Source organism: Callorhinus ursinus, unplaced genomic scaffold, assembly GCF_003265705.2.
Source record: "Callorhinus ursinus isolate GAN/ISIS: 27379988/994484 unplaced genomic scaffold, GSC_fseal_2.0 scaffold59, whole genome shotgun sequence".
In the NCBI taxonomy this organism is placed as follows: domain Eukaryota; kingdom Metazoa; phylum Chordata; class Mammalia; order Carnivora; family Otariidae; genus Callorhinus; species Callorhinus ursinus.
The window spans coordinates 5,978,743-5,999,468 of NW_027397121.1; the positions used below are offsets into that span (position 1 = coordinate 5,978,743).

General features: G+C 40.3%; 1 protein-coding gene and 1 long non-coding RNA gene across 4 annotated transcripts in view; one reads left to right on the forward strand and one right to left on the reverse strand.

Annotated features, from left to right (window-relative positions):
- Positions 1-5,052: 5,052 nt before the first annotated feature.
- LOC112815947 (uncharacterized) lies at positions 5,053-16,574 on the reverse strand. The gene is made up of 4 exons (XR_012375898.1): positions 16,433-16,574; positions 15,243-15,300; positions 5,390-5,567; positions 5,053-5,170 (listed from the first exon to the last, which is right to left on the reverse strand). It is a non-coding gene; the product is annotated as an uncharacterized lncRNA (long non-coding RNA).
- Positions 16,575-16,782: 208 nt separating this feature from the next.
- ILRUN (inflammation and lipid regulator with UBA-like and NBR1-like domains) overlaps positions 16,783-20,726 on the forward strand; it is a 92,502-nt gene continuing 88,558 nt past the window's right edge. For 2 of the 3 annotated variants that reach the window (XR_012375933.1, XM_025862290.2), the window contains exon 1: positions 16,788-17,152. Coding sequence is in view for 2 of the 3 variants with exons in the window: in XM_025862290.2 (XP_025718075.1) it covers positions 16,995-17,152 (158 nt within the window). In the remaining variant the exon portion in view is untranslated. Of the gene's footprint in view, positions 17,153-20,726 lie in introns of all 3 variants that reach the window. The other variant, XM_025862292.2, reaches the window with a different exon arrangement.

Here is a 20,726-nt window from a genome sequence, read left to right on the forward strand (position 1 = left end):
CTCTCCACTGAGCAGGGACCGGGACATGGGGCTTGATCCCAGGACCCGGGATCATGACCTGAGCTGAAGGCAGCCACTTAACCGACTGAACCACCCAGGGACCCCTTAATTTTCTTTTTAAAGATTTTGTTTTACTTTTATTTATTTTTTTAAAGTTTTTATTTATTTATTTGAGAGAGAGAGAGGAGAGAGACAGCACACACAAGTAGGGGGAGCGGCAGAGGATGAGGGAGAAGCAGACTCCCCGCTGAGCAGGGAGCCCCATGCAGGGCTCTATTCCAGGACCCTGTGGTCATGACCTGAGCCGAAGGCAGAGGCTTAACTGACTAAGCCACCCAGGCGCCCCTAAAGATTTTATTTTTAAGTAAGCTCTACACCCAACATGCGGGTGGAATCCAGAACTCCAAGATCAAGAGTCTCACACTCCATCAACTGAGCCAGCCAGGTGCCCCTAGATACTTTTAAAGATATAAAATACTACAGAAACAATTACACACATGCGTATGTATATCTCCCCTATTACGTTCCCTTCTTTTTCTTTCTTGAAATAACCATCCTTCTGAATTCATTACTTATTATATATTTTTTAAGTTTGTTTACTTATTTATTCATTCCTTCATTTTTAAGTGATCTCTACACGAAATGTGGGGCTCAAACTCATGACCCTGAGATCAAGAGTCACATGTTCTTCCAATTGAGCCAGCCAGGTGTTCCTACTTATTTGTAAAAGCTGATATATATGATTCCATAAAGATTGTATCCTATTGTTTCACCTGTTTTTAGACCTTATAAAAATCACATCATATTGTACAAATTCTTCCACCACTATTTTTTCCTTCAACCTCATGGTTTTGAGATTTACCCATGTTGCACACATGTAACTAGTTTAGTCATTTGAACTGCTGCAGGTGTTTCATTTCATGATTATATCACAATAGATTTATCCATTTCCCTGTTGATGGACATTTAGATTGCTTCCAATTTTTTGCTCGCATAAGTATTGTTGCAATGAACGTTTTTGTGTCTGTCTCCTTGCCACACATTTTCTAGGGCATATACCTAGAAATGGACTTGCTGGGATGTCAGGAAAACCGCCTCTTCAACTTTCCTAGACATTGCCAAATAGTGGCTGTGTTGAGTGGTTGTCCCTATTTTAACTTTCCCAGTAGCAAATGAGCAGTCATCTGGCTCCACACCCTCAGCAATGCTAATTAAGTTTGTCATTTTCTTCGTCCATCAAAGGGAAAACAATATTACGGTACGCTTCTTAAAGGTATTCTAGAAATGAAGGGAATATCTTGTAGTGGGTCATTGCCAATCCACTATGTGTTGGGCATCATGCTAAGTGCTTTATACTGCATTCTCCTATTTGGGTCTCTTACTGATTGTAAGAGGTAGAATATGAGATTTAGAAGTAGTAATTCATTTTCCCAACATCACATGGCTGATAGGCGACAGGGCTGGAATTTGAACTCAAGTGTGTCAGGATTCAAGGCCCCTATGATTACGCCAATGCTGATTTGCATGCATAATCTTTAGGAATGGCATTAAATCAAGTCTTTGTGGTGGTGTTAAATTTCTGGTAGAATGCCTTCCAAGAATGAACAATCTGGAGAGATAATATGGCTGGTTACCGTTTTGGGGTATTTTTTTTCCAATTTTAAGTGGTATATATTATGACTCATACAAGATTTTAATATAAATCATAGAAGGTTTCCATATATATTGAGGGGAAAATGTCACCCACAATCTCATGACCACACTTGACACAATATTGTCACTGTTCACACTCTAGTTGTTTTTTAGTGAGTATTTTTTCAAGAAGGGTTTGTAGCCACTTTAGAGCTTGAAGTGATGACAACACCATGGATGAGAAGTTACCCATAATGAGTCATTTCTAAATGCCAGACATTTATGCTAAGTTTTGCACATATGTTAATTCCTGTCTTTTTTAAAAAAATATTTATTTTTAGAGAGTGAGAGAGAAGGAGGGAGACAGAGAGTGGGGGCAAGGGGCAGAGGGAAAGGGAGAGAGAGAATCTCAAGCAGACTCCCTGCTGAATGCAGAACCCTGACATGGGGCTCAATCTCACCACCCTGAGATCATGAACTGAGCCAAGAGTTGGGCGCTCAACAGACTGAGCCACCTAGGTACCCTTGTCCTTTTTTTTTTTAATTGAAATGTAATTCAAATACCAGAAAATTCACCTTTTTAAAACGTTCAAGTCTATGTTTTTGGATGAGGAACTAAGGACTGCAACATTCTCCCATGTACGTGAAAGTTACAGAGGTTCAGTGTCAGTTGAAAATCTGGCACTTTGTTAATGGGAGAAAGGGAATAGGGGGTAGATATAGCTAAAACAGAATTGACCCTAAGTTGATAATATTGAAGCCAGGTGATGTATATGTGGCAGTTTATTATATTATTGTGCCTACTTTTTATATATGTTTAAAATGTTTCCATAATAAGAAGCAAAAAAAAATTTTTAAAGGTCTAGCATTATGCTTTAATGACAGATCTTTGTGTGTTGTATTTAGGTATTGAATGAATTCAGTTCTCTGATGTGAAAAATCAATACAATACACTAACCTTATAAAACATCTTATAGTTTACAAAACATTTCCATATTTTATTTCATAAGTACCCTCTGAGGTGTGCAGTACAGGTGTTACAATCTCCATGTCAGAGAAAAGAAAAGTGCGGTTCAAAGCAGCAGATCTGGGACTTTAACCCAATCTTTTTTTTTTAAGATTTTATTTATTTATTTGAGAGAGAGAGACAGAGAGTGCAAGCACAAGTAGGGGAAGGGCAGAGGGAGAGGGAGAAGCAGGCTCCCCACTGAGCACAGAGCCAGATGTGGGGCTCTATCCCAAGACCCTGAAATCATGACCTGAGCACACATCAGATGCCCAATGGACTGAGCCACCCAGGCGCCCCTAACCCAATCTTCTGACATGGACCTCAGTGGCCTGTTACCTTTTATTTGAAATGAATATAGCCTTGTTGCTTTTTCCTGATTAAAAATAATATATCTTATTTTAAAAACAATTTAGAAAAGTTATAAAGAAGAAAAATGTATATTCCTTGTAACCCTACCACTCAGAGATAATTACTGTTAACATTTTATTTCTTATCTTCCAATTTTTTTGTTTTTAATTTGGTAAAGAAATGAAACATGATAAAATTTTTTTGTAATCTTCTTTTTCTCTTGAACAATACAGTATTGTAAACATGTTTCCATGTCAATAAATATCAATCTGGATTTATTATATGATGCTATCATAACTTATTTAACTAACTTCCTGTTAGACATTTAGATGGTTTCTAGTATTTCACTATTATGAACAATGGCAGAATCAACATTCTTGTACATATCTCAGGTCACTCATTACATTATTTTAAGATACATGACTAGGAGTGGATAATCTGGGTCAAAGTATTTGGAAGGATTTTGATACATATTGCAACCAATCTAAGAAAGATTGCATGGGTTACATTCCCAACCATCCTGCAGTTTGTTTTGATTTGTTTCTTCACTGATTCATAGTTGCTTTTCTTGAGACAGATGTAATTCAAATATACCAGTGAAAATACAGTTCAATTTGTGAACCTACAATCAAGGTGTACTATTGAGCAAACCATCAATAAACAATTAACTGTTTGTCTAAAGTAATGATGTTCAAGTTTTAGTGTACATAAGAATCACCTGGTGATTCCTGGGCTCCATCCCAGACACACTGACTCAGGTTCTAGGGACATGGGACCCAGGAATGGACATTTTTGAAAGAGTTCCCCTTCCCCCAAGTGACTCTGATGTAAGTAGTACAGGAAATTACACTCAGAGAAACACTGGCTTGAGAATATACACAGGGGAAGATTGGGAGTTTGTTGGTTATGGACCTTAGTACCTTTTGGTCATGTGAGGTCTGGTAAGAAATGAAAAATTCACTTTCTCTCTCTCAGACTCATTCATATCATTCTCTCTCTCTCTCTCTCTCTCTCTCTCACACACACACACACACACACACACACACACACACACACATACATCATACTTTTGCAGAGAAAACAAACATTTTGCTTTGGCTGTCATGATCAGTTACAGAGACACATTTATTTATAGAGATTCTTCTTTGGGCTTTCAGTTTTGTTTTGTTTTGCTTTCTTTTCCAAGCAAGCCCCTCTGACATTCTTATTCACTTGAGCACCTAAAATTCACTTTAATTTCCCCTTTTCTATAGAAATTGAGATCATCTTAAAAGTGGTCTCTGAAGTTCTGGGGGTGAGCAGGAGAGAGACTGAGGGAGGCCAGCAAATTCTATTGCCTCTGAGGCAGGGCCCTTGAGGTGCTCTCACACTTGAGTCATTATCATGGCCCTCTGAAATTCAAATTAACTTTTGAGGCATATAACTTTCCAGGAAATGCTCACCTTTGCCCAGCTTCAGAAAATGGCTCTTGTTTTTCCCCTTGAAAGTTTATTTTTAACACCAAGACTTCTTTCTCATGGAACCCTTCAGCTTTTGCATGCGTGGTGGCATGGCTGGGGCTTCACACATGTGGCCCTTCTGGGCAGGTCTGCCCCTGTGAAGTGTATGCTGAGGGGAGGGCTGTGTCCCTGAGGCCTGGCTCCTACCCAGATGCCTGCCTGAGGCCCACTGTTGAGGACCGTACTGTCTAGGGCCCAGCTACTGTCTGGCCGCCCAAAGCAGCAACATCTATAGGCCCCTATGCTGAGCGGTAGCTCGCCTCTTTGGGTCAAGTCCGTGAAGACGATTTATTCCCCTGATAGGTAGTAAATCCCTGCTAGTGTGAAAGGACCAAATAAGTGTCTTTCATCCTCTTAAGCGGCAAGTATAGTCATTCATTCAGTGACAGCCATTTATTATGCATGCCAAATGTTTATCTCTACCTCATGCTGCACACGGGCATGGAGACAAAACCAAAGGGTCAGTTTTAAAGAAGAAAACTTTACTGAGTTATAATTTACATACAATAAAATTAACCATTTAAAGTGTACCATTTGAGGGGCACTTGGGTGGCTCAGTTGATTTCATCATGAGATCTCAGGGTCGTGAGATCGAGTCCCGCATCAGGCTTCACGCTCAGCGGGGAGTCTGCTTGAGATTCTCTCTCTCCCTCTCCCTTTGCCTCTCCCCACTCCTCTCTATCTAAAAAAAAAAAAAAAAGTGTACCATTTGATGACTTTTGACAAATGGATACACCCAACTAACCATCACCGTAATTAAGATAGAGAACAATTCCATCAATCCAACCCATAAAGTCCATTTATGCCCATTTATGCCCCTTCCCAGTCAATCCCTCACCATCCATTCAAGTTTCCTTGCAACCCTAGGCCTCATTGGTCACTTTGTAATGCTATAGCTTACTTCTGTCTGTTGAACTTCATGTGAGTGAGGTATGCAGAATGTAGTCCTTTCTGTCTGGCTTCTTTTGCTCAAGATCATATTTTCAAGATTCATCCATGTTGTATCTATAGCTCATACCTTTTGATTGCTGAGTATTATTCCATTGTACAGATATATCAGAATTTGTTTAGCCATTTTCCTGTTGATAAACATATTTAGATTGTTTACATTATTCGAATACTAGAAATAGCTGCTATGAACAATTATGTACAAGTATTTGTATGGACATATGCATTCATTTATTTGGGGTTAATACATAGGAATGGAATGACTGGTTTTATGGTAAGTATATACTTAACCTCTTAAGAAATGGACCAGTTATTTTAAAAAATCTCATTTTTAGTTGTCAAGTCCATATATATGTTACAAATCCCAGTTTCCTGATCTTGGTATTTTAGTTGAAAAGAGCACTGCTTTAAGAGTCAGAAGTCAGGGGTTTAGCTTAAGCATTACTTCCTGACCTAGAGTTTTAAAAAGGGGTCATATAGCTTCTCAGAGCTTCAGTTCTCTAATCTTATATGGGAGTTAACAATTTCTTCCAACAATAAAAAATTGGAAGTAGTCTCAGTCCATCAGTAGGAGATTGGTCAAGTAAAATACACTCCTAAAGTGGAATACTATGTAGCCATTAAAAATGATTATGTAAATGTATATTTACTGATGTGGAAAGCTGTTTTCAACATACTGTGAATGAAAGAAGCAGGCTAGAGAGGCAGGTACAGTATGATATCATTGAGGCAAATTATACAAAAAGAGAGTTTTATGAAAGATGTATTTACTAAAATATTTTTTAAAGATTTTATTCATTTAAGAGAGAGACAGAGAGACAGAAAGAGAGCATGAGCAGGGGGAGGGATAAAGGGAGAGGGAGAAGCAGACTCCCCGCTGAGCAGGGAGCCTTATGTGGGGCTTGATTCCAGGACCCTTGAGCCGAAGGCAGACGCTTCACCAACTGAGCCACCCAGGCATCCCATTTACTAAAATATTAATAATGGTTATCTCTGAATAGTTGGATTTAGGTTGTTTTTTTTTACTTTCTCCTTTATAACTTTCTTAATATAAATTTCTTAATTTTATTTGCAATAAGCATGTATGAGTCCTTGCAACCTGTTTTTCTTGAGGATGAGATGAGAGAATGGATGGCTATGTTGAGAAATTGTAAGGTTTTATTACATAAATTGAAAACATTAGTGTTAGTATTAGTATTTGTTACCCAATCTTTTCTGGCAGTATCCTAGAAATTATCAAAGAAACACAATTAGAAGCAGTAATGACAGTTCCATAGAAACATAATCAGGTTGAATATGGTGAAAATGTAAACTCCCTAGAAATGAAAGAAATCTAGAGTAAAGAAGAGGGCACAGGTTCTGAGCTGTGGGCTTAAATCCTGGCTGTCCCCTTGGGGGCATGATTTAAACTCTCACTCTCGATTTCCTTATCTGCAAAATGGGAATAATAATAATATTGATCTCATTTGGCTATGAGGATTAAATGAGTCAAAGTACCTGAAGTGCCAGACATTGGGCATATTGTAGGGGTTCATTAAATATTTCTTTCCCTTTTCTTCCTTTCCTTTCTTACTGCTAACTTGGATGCAGATAAGAAGATGCTTTACACATTGTGACCCAGTTGGAGAGAGTGAAAAGAGTGATCATAGTAAAACGAGAACGGTTGTGAGGTGTGTTTGTTTGTTTTTTACATGAGGGAGAGGTGAAGAGCTGGTGTTTACTGAGATGATGTCTTGGCTCTGGGAGATTAAAGGAGCCAAGAAAAGATGAAAGAAGAAAGACAAAGGAAGGAAAGAGAAAGAAGAAGGAGAAGGAGGAGAAGGCGGGGGAGGAGGAGAAGAAGAAGAAGAAGAAGGAGAGAAGGAAGAAGAAAAGAATGGACTACTTCTGAATGTATCTAGGTCGAGGGACTGGGGGACACGAGAGAAAGACAATCAGGTTTTCTTTGATATTGTCCCATTTGCCACAGTAAAAAAGAGACCCAGGGCATCAGATGCTTTCACCGGAAGAAAAGATGGCACAATAGGTTGGTGCCTCCCATTTTTGTATCTCTTGAGTAGGGAAATAGGGTAGAGGAACTGGAAAAACCCCAAATGTGGGGCATCTGGTTCTTTCCCATCATGCTTTGGATGGATGTTGGAAGCAGAGGTGCTGCCCACTATAGTAGGCTGCCCTTCAACCTCACCATTCACTTCCCAGAGAAAATGCCCCCTCAAGTACCCCTTAGATTTTATTTCCTTTACCTGGATTCACTTCTAGGTGTATTTCTGTGATCAGAACAGAAAACAGGAGGCAATAAAGAGGAGCCTGGGTCTCACAGCTGTTAAAGATTCCCAAACGCATGCAAAAGAATGAAATTGGATCGTTATCTTAAAACATATGTGAAAATTAACTTGAAATGGATTAAAGACCTGAATGTAAAACCCAAACTATACAACTCCTGGAAGAAAACATGGGGAAAAAACTTCATGATGTTGGACTTGGCAATGCTTTCTTGGATAAGACACCAAAAGCACAGGCAATGAAAGCAAAAATAGACAAATGGGATAACATCAATCTTAAAACTTTTGTGCATCACAAAAAGATAAATATTGTATGATTCCACCTGTATGAAGTATCTAAAAAGTCACAGACACAGAAGGTAGAATGTGGTTGCCAGGGGCTGGGAAGAGGGGGAAAGGGGAGTTATCGTTTAGTGGGCACAGTGTTTCAGTTTTACAAAATGAAAAAGTTCCAGAGATTGGCTGCAAAATAGTGTGAATATGCTTAATATTACTGAACTGCACACTTAAAAATAGTTAAGATGGTAAATTTTGTTATTTTTTTAATCACACTTAAAAGAATAAATAAATGTCTAAATGACTTTGTTGTAATGTGTCCCTTCTCTAGCCTGTTCCTCAAATCCTGTGAAAAATCACCAGGGCCTGGGTAAGGACTCCTCCAGCTGGTTAGCTACCTTTATATAGTTATTTATAGAAATGTATGTCCTTGTATGTATGTCCTCCCCCATTGCCATGTAATACCTTAATATTTAACAAGCATCTGTGCTTACCCCGTTAGAATTTCCAGTCCCGGGGAATAAGCACAGAATGTAAGTTTGGGTTCATGGTTATGTTTATGTAAATACTAACTGTAGCCATAGGTTAAATTCCAAAAAATTTTATTTTTTGCTTGACTTACTATTTTGCTCCACTTCAGTGATCTTTTTTTTTTTTTTAAGATTTTATTTATTCATTTGAGGGAGAGAGAGAGCATGAGCAGATGGGGGTGAGGCAGAGGGAGAGGGAGAAGCAGGCTTCCCGCCGAGCAGGGAGCCCAATGCAGGGCTGGATGCGGGACTCAATCCCAGGACCCTGGGATCATGACCTGAGCCGAAGGCAGATGCTTAACGGTTGAGCCCCCCAGGCACTCCTCCACTTCAGTGATTTTTTGCAGCATTCCCTATATAGAAATGAGTAAACCAAGGTCTACAGAGAAGCTCAGTAATTTGTCCATGGTCACATAGCACAAGGATGAAGGCTGTCTTTCTGGACCACTGTCCCTGACTCAGACTTGCTGATGGTAAGTCAGCAGGTATTTGCTTGCTCAACTGGATAGTTCATTGGACTGTTAGCTGCTTCCTAGGTTTTGCAGCTTGCAAAGTTTAAGGCAGCTGACATGGAGAAGAGAATGTCAATAACTGAAATGAACTCATGTGTGTTTTTTATTTGAGCAAGGAGCTCAACGCGGGGCTCGATCCCAGGACACTGGGATCATGACCTGAGCAAAAGGCAGTCACTTAACTGGTTGAGCCACACAGGTGCCCAGAAACGAACTCATGTTTGACAAGCCCCCAGGTCACCCAACTTTCTTTTCTTCAAAATGAAGTGTCTCTTGATGTTTTATGACACGATTATTTTATTAAAAATCTGAAAATGCGGATAAAAAATGTAAAAATATCCATCATTCCCCACACTCAGAGATTGTCATTGTCATCATTAATACCTTGAAGTATATCCTTCCAGACATCTCTTGCACTCATTCATGAATCTGTTAGAAATTGCAGCACAGATAATACTACAGTTTTCTTAGAGCTTTTATCATTCAAGAATATATTATAAACATCTTTTTATGTTAGCAGAGATAATGGATCCATCAATTAAAAACCAAAGTTTTATTTCTTTAAATATAAGAAAGTACAAAAAGAATTAAAATTATTAATAATTCCCTATTAATATTTCCAATCTTTTGCTATATAATTGGGTTTATACAGTATACTAATTTTACAAGCTGTTTTTTTCACTTAATTTAGTATAGGCAAGTTTCCTGGTAAAATTGCTTCAAGCTTATTGTCAAAACTCTGGAAAATACAGAAAAGTGTAGAAAGAAAAACAGAAATCTCCTGCAATTTTTCTGTGTGATAGAATCAGTTGTAATATTTCGATGGATTTCTTTTAGTTGTTTTACTGTACTTACTATAATGAGTTATATCCACATTTTAAAAAGACAGGATTATATTGTATTTACAGTTTTGATGCAGCTTTTATTTATTTTTTTAAGATTTTATTTATTTATTTGAGAGAGAGTGCACATGAGCGGAGGGCGGGGGTGGGGTGGGGATGGGAACAGGGGGAAGAGGCAGAAGGAGAAGGAGAAGCAGGCTCCCCTCAGCAAGGAGCCTGATGTGGAACTCGATCCCAGAACCCTGGGATCATGACCTGAGCTAAAGGCAGACACTTAACCGACTGAGCCATCCAGCTGCCCCCAATGTAAGGATTTTTAAAAATAGCATTAAACGTTCCTCAAAAATGTGTTTTCAAAGAGCTACATAAAGTCCTACCTTACCAACATAAAATTTTTAAATGTTATTTAAAGATTGCATCTTTTTAAAACAACTACATGCTCAGTGTAAAAATTCAAGCAATACAGAAATGTAACATTAAAAGTCAACATTCCCCATAAATTGGGTTGCTAGAGTTAGCAAATAAAAATGCAGGATACCCAGTTAATGTTTGTGACATACTAATATTAAAAAAATTGTTTACCTGAAATTCAAATCTAACTGGATATCCAGTTTTTATGTGGCAACCCTACCATAAACCCACCTTCCTTAACCGTTGGTATATATTCACAGTTTGTTATGCATATATTCCACACATATACATAAATATATACACTTACTATGCTTTTTAAGTAAATACAAAAGAGATCATAATATATATACTGTTTCACAGTTTGCTTTTTAAAAAACTCAGTCTTCTACAACTTGTCATGTTAGTTCATATAGACCTCTTTTTTTTTTTAAAGATTTTATTTGTCTGAGATAGAGAGAGTGGGAGAGAGAGCACGAGCTGGGGGGGCAGAGGGAGAAGAAGAGGGAGAAGCAGGCTCCCTACAGGGAGCCCCACGTGGGGCCTGATCCCAGGACCCCACAAACATGACCTGAGCCAAAGGCAGATGCTTAACCGACTGAGCCACGTGGGCACCCCCTATTTCATTTTTTAAATGGTGGTGTAGTATTCTATAGCATAAATATAGTATAAACGTATCAAAACTCTATGGTTGGTCATTTAGATTGTTTCCAATTTTCCAGCATTACAAATCTGTAATATATGTAATTCTACATATATCTTTGGCCATCTCTTTTAGTTATCTGTATGAAATCTAAGATACAAGATGCATGTTTAAAATTTTAATAGCCACTGCCAAAATGCCCTCCAAAAAGGTTTCTACCAATCTGTAATCCTATCAACATTGTATGAAATTACGTTTTTCTTCACACCTTGTAAAATACTGCCTATAATCAATCTTTGCCAAACTGACAGATAGAAATATTGCACTTTTATTTTAATTTGCATTTCTCATGATATTCAAAATATCTTCATTCATTTATAGGCCATTTATAATTTTTCTTGTCAATTGCTCATTCATGTCCTTTACCAATTTTTCCTTTAGACTGTTTTTTCCTTGTTGATCTTAATAGCTTTTTATTAAGTGATAATATTAATATTCTGTCCTGTGTGTTACAAATATTGTCCTTGAATTATCTGTTTGTCTTTTGACCATGCTTATGGTGTTTTTTAATTTTATTTTTTAACTTTTGCAGCAAAGAGGTTTTAAATTTTTTTTTAAAGATTTTATTTATTTATTCATGAGAGACAGAGGGAGAGAGAGAGGGGGAGAGAGAGAGAGAGAGAAGCAGAGGGAGAAGCAGGCTCCCAAGGAGCAGGGAGCCTGATGCGGGACTCGATCCCAGGACCCTGGGATCATGACCTGAGCCAAAGGCAGACGCTTAACCATCTGAGCCACCCAGGCACCTGAGGTTTTAAATTTTTTATACAGGCAAAACTATTGGCCTTTTCTTCATTTCATAATTGGAGATTTCTTCTAAGATTGTTAAAATATTCATTCAAGTTTCTAATTCCTTACTTTTTTGGTCATAGATTCATGTAAAATTATATTGGTGAAAAGAATGAATCCACCCCCGCCCACATTTTTTTTTCAACAGTTTCCCTATTGGTGGACATTTGGGCTCTTTCCAACTTTTTACTATTATATATATTATACTTTTTTTTTTTAAAGATTTTGTTTATTTATTTGACAGAGAGAGAAACAGCGAGAGAGGGAACACAAGCAGGGGGAGTGGGAGAGGGAGAAGCAGGCTTCCCGCTGAGCAGGGAGCCCGATGTGGGGCTCGATCCCAGGACCCTGAGATCATGACCTGAGCCGAAGGCAGTCGCTTAACCAACTGAGCCACCCAGGTGCCCCTATATTATACTTCTAATGAAAAGCTTATTTGGGGGACTTGGGAGCTATATATATATTTATATACATATAAATATATATATTATGAAGGTAACTCATATCAATTCATCTAAATTCACATCTACTCACCTTTAGAAAAATTATATCAGTTTACATTCCTAGAAGCAGTGGTGTTTGAGAGGACCTGTTTCTCCATACTCTTGCCAACAAAAGCTGTTATGTTATAAAGTGTTGACAATCTGATTAGGAAAAAGTGAGGCTTGTTGTTTTAATCCATTTCTTTAACTATGAATAGCATAATACATCTTTTAATATGTTTATTGGCCATTTGTATTTCTTCTTCTGTGAATTGCCTTTTTGTGTCCCCATTTTTTTTTCCTACAGGAGTTTTCATTATTTCTTTTAAAGATTCATTTATTTGAGAGAGAGAGAAAATGTGCGAATGGTGGGTGGGCGCAGGGTGGGGTGGTAAGGGTAGGGGGAGTGGGGGCAGAGGAAGAGGCAGAGAGAGAATCTTAAGCAGACTCACTGCTGAGCACGGAACCCATTGGGATCTCACCACCCTGACATCATGACCTGACCTGAGCTGAAATCAAGAGTTGGATGCTTAACTGATTGAGTCGCCCAGGTGCCCCCATTATTTTTTTAAGTTTATTTATTTATTTTTTTAGCAATCTCTATACCCAATGTGGGCTTGAACTCATGATCCTGAGATCAAGAGTTGCATGCTCTATCGACTGAGCCCCAAGTTTTCATTATTTTTAAGGGAAGGATGTCCATCCCTAATTAGAAATCAAATACTGTATTTATTTTTTAATTTTTTAAAAAAGAACTTGATTCTTTTTTTACTTCATCTAAGAGGTGAATTATTTTGAATGGAACCTGGAGATTTTCATGGAATCTAAAGGAAGCTCAATAACCAGAACTCAGGATGACAGGAACTTCTCTCTCCCATGCCTTCAGGTTTCTTATTTTTGTTTGTTTTTCTCTGTTTCTCTCTTTCTGCAGATGGGCATTATCTCGTTTTCATGGGTGCCCCACAAAGATGGTCCCTTTTCTGTATTTCTATCACTTTCAAGTAAACAGCCCTGGCCTGTTCCACAAACTCATTGAGTTCAGTTCCAAATTCCTGAGAGAGAGAGAGAGAGAATCTGATTGGCTGATCCCAAGTCAAGCATCTCCCTCTTGTCCAATCAATGGGGGCTAAGGGACAGGGCCAAGTAGGGCAGACATGGCTGCTGGAGGCCACACAGAGGGTCATTAATGGTTTGCAGAAAAGGAGGTCATCACAGTTTGGATATATACCCAAAAGCTTTCTACTATAAGTTGCTGTTATCATATAATGTACCCTAATGTCTATTTGGACTCTGTTCTCTTAATCAGTTATGCTGTAGTATAATCTTAGTACTAACTGGTCTTGGCAATTCTGAATCTTAAGGACTTAGAGATCTGCAGGCAATCTCAGCTGCCTTGGTAAGATGAATCACTTTTCTCCTAGACTTTCAACTTCCAGTGGTAGAATGGCTTAACTCCTTAAAGAAACTTTGAAACTAACCTGGTCTGGAGATTTGGGATTCATTTAAATTTCTTATACGAGATCACCAGCCCAAGAAATTCAGAAAGAAACTGGCTGGTCTTGGGCATATTCCAGGCAGTGGCATCTCCAGGCATAGTTCCTAACATTGTTTTGAGATAATACCTAGAAGCCCTTTTGGAATATTGCCATCAGCTTTTCTTCCTTAGGGTGGTGCTCAGCAATTTGTCCCTTTGTCTCTCAACCGGTCCTTCTCCATGCCTTCTTCCCGACAAAACAAAACAAAACAAAACAAAACTGCAGAGCCATTACAGCAGAACCATATGTGTTAATAACCCCTCAGATTCAAGCGGAAACTCACATTCCCATGAGAGAATCATTCAATGGAGGATGGAGCGGTTGGTAGTTCCTTCATACCTAATGTGCCAGCCACCTTGGTCAGTGTTTTTGCATAGTGGATCAGAATGGTCAGCTCTTTATTGTGGGTGACCATGCCAAGAATTGCAGATGTTAAGCATCCTTGGTCCTCAAGGAATTAATGGCTACGGTACCACTTCCAATCTCATGAGAACAAAAATATCCCCATGATGTTTCAGAATTCACTTGAGGAGTAGTTGTACTCCTTTGAGATAACTTCTGCCATGAACCGAAGTTCTCAGCCACTTGGGTCTCTTATTTGCAAGGATCTCTTTGCATTATGTAGGCTGTTTATGTGTGAGCTAGTATACCCCTCGTAGTGCATGGGGTTGGCCAAAAGTTGTTTCTCTTGGGTCAGCATTCTAATAGAGTTGTCAGGTTCCAATAACATTTTCTTCTCTTGGATTCTTGGTCAACACAACTTTAATCCATGGGTGTTGCAAGTTAACTTAGTTTTAGTCAATAGACTAAAATCAATTTCTTTTTTTTAAGATTTTATTTATTTATTTGCCAGAGAGAGAGAGCACAAGCAAGGGGAGCAGCAGGCAGAAGAAGCAGGCTGAGCAAGGAGCCCGATACGCAGCTCGATCCCAGGACCCTGAAATCATGACCTGAGCCAAGGCAGACGTTTAAACGACTGACCCACCCAGGTGTCCCTAAAATCAATTTCTGATTATTATGTAGGTAAGGCCAAATTGAACTCAAACCATAAGGGGAACTGTAGCAGAATATAGTGGATAGAGTGCTAGACTGGGAGTTTAGAGATCCTTACTAGCGTGTCATCTTGGGTGATCAGTTACCCTCTCTTGGTTTCAATTTCTTCATATGTAAAATGGGGAGGTTGGGCTCGACGGTCTGTTTCTTTCAGGTCTAATATCGGGATTTTTTATAATCTGTGTCCCCATTCCATCATCCATAAGATTGGGACAACATGTGTTCACCTCTGAGACAAAATTTTCCTTAATGTTAGTAAAATATTGCAACATTGTGGCCACCCAAAAATTAGGCCCTGGCAATGATCTAAGCTTCCGCACAGGTGTTAGAGGTGTAAGACCAGTTTGTTATAAAATGTTTATAACTACTGTAGAGTATGAGTTTGTAAGTATTATACCTGTATGCTGTTACAGTTGTCTCCCATAAGATAGTCACGTTGGACGGAAAAAAAATCACTGGAGAAGAGAAAGGGCATACATTCCATATTTTAATAGAGGACAAGGAAGGGAAATGAAGTAGAAGGGAAGCCAGGTGAAGAAATGACCTGGGCTACTAGTACCATTGTCTATTCCCATAATCATCTTATGTTTGTGGCCACAATAGTTATCATTTCTTGAAGTGTTTTTTATGGAATAGGCACTGTATTGAGCTTACATATTTTATCTCATTTAATTCTCACAGCAATCCTATCCAAGCAGGCATTGTGATTACCAAGAATTGGCAGAATGAGAATTTGAATCCTAAATGTGTATGACCCAGAACCCAGGCTTTTAAAGCCATTATATTTTATTGTCTTATTTGGTACTGGGACAGGAGGAGGTAAAATGCTTTCCCTTTCTAAAATCTTCTAGCAACCCAGACACTATTGGTTACTTATCCTAGTGCTGTCTGCTGTTGAAATTGTTATGGAAAACATACCCCATTAAGAATCTGAAAAGTGGGTTCAGTTTTACTGCTCTATATTTTTGGACAAGACATAAAAGCTTTCTGGATCTCACTTTCCTTATTTGTAAAACAGAGAGCTATGTGAAGGCAGAAGGCCATTTCTTACTCATTTCCTCTGTTGGATGTAGCGGTGTTGGGCAAATAGGAATGCAAGGGGGTAGACAAGATGGTCCCTATACTGCGTTTCTTTCTTTGATATTGAAATGGGGCCTTGACCAGGCAGGTGTACCATATGCACAGCAATATTTTGTTTTCTATTTTAAAACAGGAGGTATGCCAAATTCTCGTGACTTAACCTTTATTTTGAGAGGGTTGGTCCTGACCAAATGGGTGGGAGATTATGTGTGTTGCTGTCTGGATCTGTGATTGATGTTCGTATCCAGGCCTCCCTTACTTTCCAGAGACTTGATACTACTGTTGCATAACAGAAACAACACTGATAAATTGTAGTAACCATTATGAAGGGTGGCTGGGAACCAAGGATTCATGGCACTATCGATCCAGGAAAGCAGCTCTTAAAACTTATGCAAAAAGCCCTCCTTCCAGGGCGAGGGGCAAACCCCCGGCTAAGAAGACTGTGTTCTGCGTGCACTGTGGTACTTGACCTTGCCCTAGTCTCTTCTCTCAGACTTGATTTCTCACCTGCAAAATGAAGTTGCCGTAGACCGAGATCCCGGAGCTTCTCCCAAGACCCCGAGCTTTGACTCCTCCCCTTGAGTGTGGGGGCGGGGCGAGGAGAAGGTCAGGCCAGGAGTCACCCCAACCACCCGGCCGTCCCTTTCCTCCTTCCCACTACCCGCCCCCTCGCTCCACCGCGGTGAGGTCACGCGGGGGACGTCACGGGTTTGTGACGCCACTGAGGGGCGGGGCTCCAGGAGAGGAAGGGGCGGGGCGCAGGCGGGCGGCGCTTGCGCAGTGGGCGCGGCGCGGGAGGAGGCGGAGGCGGCGGAGAAGCGAGAGGCGGCGGCGGCGGCGGCGGAGGCGGCGGCGCTGGGGGGGGGGGGGGGGGGGGGGGAGCGAGAGAGTGAGTGAGTGGCCGAGTGAGTTTATCCCTATGAGGCGGTGAGAGGCCCGGGGCCTACCTCAAAGGAGCGGGGTCGCGGCGCCAGCTAGCAGCGGGCCCCCTCCCGGTCCCCGGGCCCGGCGGCGCGGCGGCGGCGGCTCGGTTTTGAGGAGGCGGGGAAGCGGGCGTCCGGCCCCAGCCATGGAGGGCATGGACGTGGACCTGGACCCCGAGCTGATGCAGAAGTTCAGCTGCTTGGGCACCACCGACAAGGACGTGCTCATCTCCGAGTTCCAGCGGCTGCTCGGCTTCCAGCTCAACCCGGCCGGCTGCGCCTTCTTCCTGGACATGACCAACTGGTGAGCCGGCCCCGCCGCGCCAGCACTGGGGCCCGCGGGGAAGGGAAGGGACACCCGAGCCCGGCGGCAGGGCGGGCCGGGCGGGCACTGAGGGGCACCCCCTTCCCGGGGCGTGGAGGGCGTGTGGGGGAGCCTCAGGGACATGGGGGAAATTTGGGGGGTGAGCAAGGCTAGAGAGGACCTACGAGGGGAGTGGGGGGCCACGGAGTGCACGAGGGGCGGAAGAGAGATTGGGGAGGGGCTCCTGAGGTTCTGCAGAGAATTAGGGGCCGAGAAACGTGGGAAGAGGGGAAAGACTTGAGTATCGAGGCATGGGGGTAGACTTGGGAGCAAGAGGGCTGTGGTGTTGGTTAAGAGTAAACAGCACAGGAAATCTGAATTTGGGGAGTGGGGAAAAAAGCCTGGGGTATGGAGTTGGGGTTGAGGAAGACAGGGATGAGGGGGGAACTCCGGGAGAGAATTAGGTGTTGTGGAAGGACCTGGGGCACGGGAGAGACTTGGGAGTTAGGAGCTGAGAACAGATATTGTGTGTGTGTGTGTGTGTGTGTGTGTGTGTTTCTTTTCGAGGACAGGGAAAAAGGAAAAAAAATATGATGGGGGAGGACAAGTGAGTACCGTAAGAGAGATGACTTTCCGAAGAGTTGTGCCAGGGAGGAGTGGGATCTACTAGTAGATCTCCTAACGGAGGACGGAGAGTGCTAGACCTGGGGCAGGGTCTGGAAAATCCTTAGGAAAAGTGAAGGGAATGAGATTATCTTGGAGGACGGAACTTTTGGAGGGGCCTGGAGTCCTGGACTCCAGAATGCCAGAATGGAGAGGAGCTTATCTGAAATAAAGCTCTGTTGTTTGGGATGTTTGGGAAAATGGAGAACTTGGCTTAGGCTGGGAATCAAGTTTTTTGGCTTGGAGTCTCCTTGTAGAATTGGGGCAGAAGACCATGGCACTTGGACTAAAGGAGTGTTTCTTGGCTTTGGATGTAGCACTTGCTATTTTTGATAAGCAGGGCTTGTTCTCTGAGGAGGGGCTGTTGAGTTCACTTAGGGTGAGTGATAAACTAGAGACCATTAGACTTCCTTTGAAAGGATTTCAGGTGAAACAACTCATTTTTCTTTGGTCAGAAAGCCAGGGGATGAGTGCCCTTTGCTCTCTGTGTTTGGGCATTCAGCCCCCTGACATGTGGAATCTTGTTTCTCTTGGCATCACTTCTACAACCAGCTTCCCCTTTATTCCACGTCCACTGAATGCCTCAGGCAATGCCAGAAAAAAGAGGCTGTAAGCCTAGTCTTTATCCCATTCCTCTTCTAGTCCTGTCTGGAATGATGCTCATCTTACTTGTAGCTGTGGTCACACCAAAGGTGAGATGTGAAATTTTTTTTTGTAGCATCATTGGTAGGTCCATTATTTTATCTTTAAACTTGATTGTTATAGCAAGAGTGGGATTGAATTTCTAGATGTCTAGAAAACTTTTTGAGGCATTCAATGCAGGAGATAGTCTTTATAGTTGAAGAAGCATTTGTGATCCCCACTTCTATCTTTTATGTCTGGGATTATCTAAGAGAGGGACTACAGCCTACAGTAGTTTTCTGAACACCAACCTATGGTGTTTAAATAGTCCTTGGTAGTGGTTATTGAAAACACTGAGAACAGGTATTACACTAGTGAAATTTAGAAGTAAAGCTGTACCTTGACGAGGATTCTCTTGCCCGCCTACTTCCTACCCCCAGCTCTTTTTCTTCCTTGTTTACACTAGTTCAGCATAGGAAACTTGGCATATTGTTGCTGCCAGTTTGGTAGGGGAGGATCATTATTTCTCCCCACCCCCTTGTGAGTCGTACCACTTAAGCCCTGCCCCTATAAGTTTTTAGTTCTTTAGAGTCAGTATTTATTAGTATAATTATTATGGCTACAAAACCAGTGTAATGAATTTTATATGTTTGAGGTGTGTGTGTTTAACATCTAAGATTGTTTGCTTTTAGGTGTGAAAGGTGAGGCCCAGTGTGGATAAGAAAAAAAACTTAAAAATTATAGTTGCATTAGAAAAATTTTATTTGAAAAAAAAAGAAAAATTTTATTTGAATTTCTTAATAAAAAATTATTAAGCTCAAAGGCACAGAGCAGCATGTATTCTAATGAGATAGCATTTCTGTATGAAACAAAGTGTGATAACATTTCTAAGCAAAGTAATAAGCCATTAAAAGATGGGTTCGGGTTTTAAAGCAGTTAGAAGTTAGTAGCTTCTTAGGAATCCAGGCAATTAAGTGATAATTCAGCTTTGAGCCATATTACCTAATTTTTTGGCTGTAGAAGTCATTTTTTGTCTTTGATTATAAAATGAAGAATTACTTGTGAACTGAAGAGAGTGAGGCTTGATATTCTTTTCTTTCTCATGAAAGCAGTTAGCTCCAGTATTATATTTTGATTCCTATTTTGACCTGGCTAAATTTGTCTTATTAGATTTTTATTTTAAATAAATCATAATAGCCATAGAAGTATATTTTTAGACTGTAATATAGGTCTTTCTGTGGCTTTAGCCAAAAGTTTTGTGTAAAACAATCACATATCTGCTAACCCACCCCAAAGAAATAAATCCATTTGATAAAGACTTTTTTTCTCTGAATTATCAGTCGAATGTTATTTGTTCACAGACCTTCAACAAATCGTACCACTCACACAAACACAGTAATTAGTTTTAATTTCCCTTTGTCCACCTGACATAAAAGTGGAGTAATTGATATCTTGGTACTCAGAATTTCATTCTACCTAAAAGCAAGTTTAGCAGTTTAGTAACTTGAAAGGGTATTTGATAATTGTCAAGAATCTTAAAATTCTGATAACCTCTGCCTGAAAAGGTTGTTTTATGAATTGAATTTCCTGTAACATGTTTTATAAATAAATTCTGCATCTTAGAAAAAAAACTAGTTAAATACAGTCATGCATGCGTACTTGGTCAAAACATTTGTGTGTTAAGAGATCTATAGTCTAGAAATGTATTGTTTTCAAGTGCCATTTAATGTCCAATTTTGCAAACTCTAGAGATAGTCCTAATACAGGTGGGCAAAATCTCAAATGGCTGTGATTAACCTGTTGATTTTTATTTATTTTTTATTTTTTTTAAAGATTATTTGAGAGAGAGAATGAGAGAGAGAGCACATGAGAGGGAGGGGGAGGGTCAGAGGGAGAAGCAAACTCCCTGCTGAGCAGGGAGCCCGATGTGGGTCTCGATCCTGGGACTCCAGGATCATGACCTGAGCCGAAGGCAGTCGCTTAACCAACTGAGCCACCCAGGCACCCAACCTGTTGAATTTGAGATGATTAACTTTACTGTAACTTCATAAGTGCCTGCTGTGGGTTTTAATAAGTAACCACCATTCAGTTGTTTGATAACTGTTAGAAAATAATATGGTAAATTAAAAATCATTATTTTAAAATGAAAGCCATAAGTTTTCTAAAATGAAACTTGATTTGGAAAGACTGTGCTTTTGTTTTCAAAAGTATTTTTTGTTGTCAGTAACAAATAACTTTTTTCTTTTTTAAAGATTTTATTTATTTATTTGACACAGAGACAGCGAGAGGG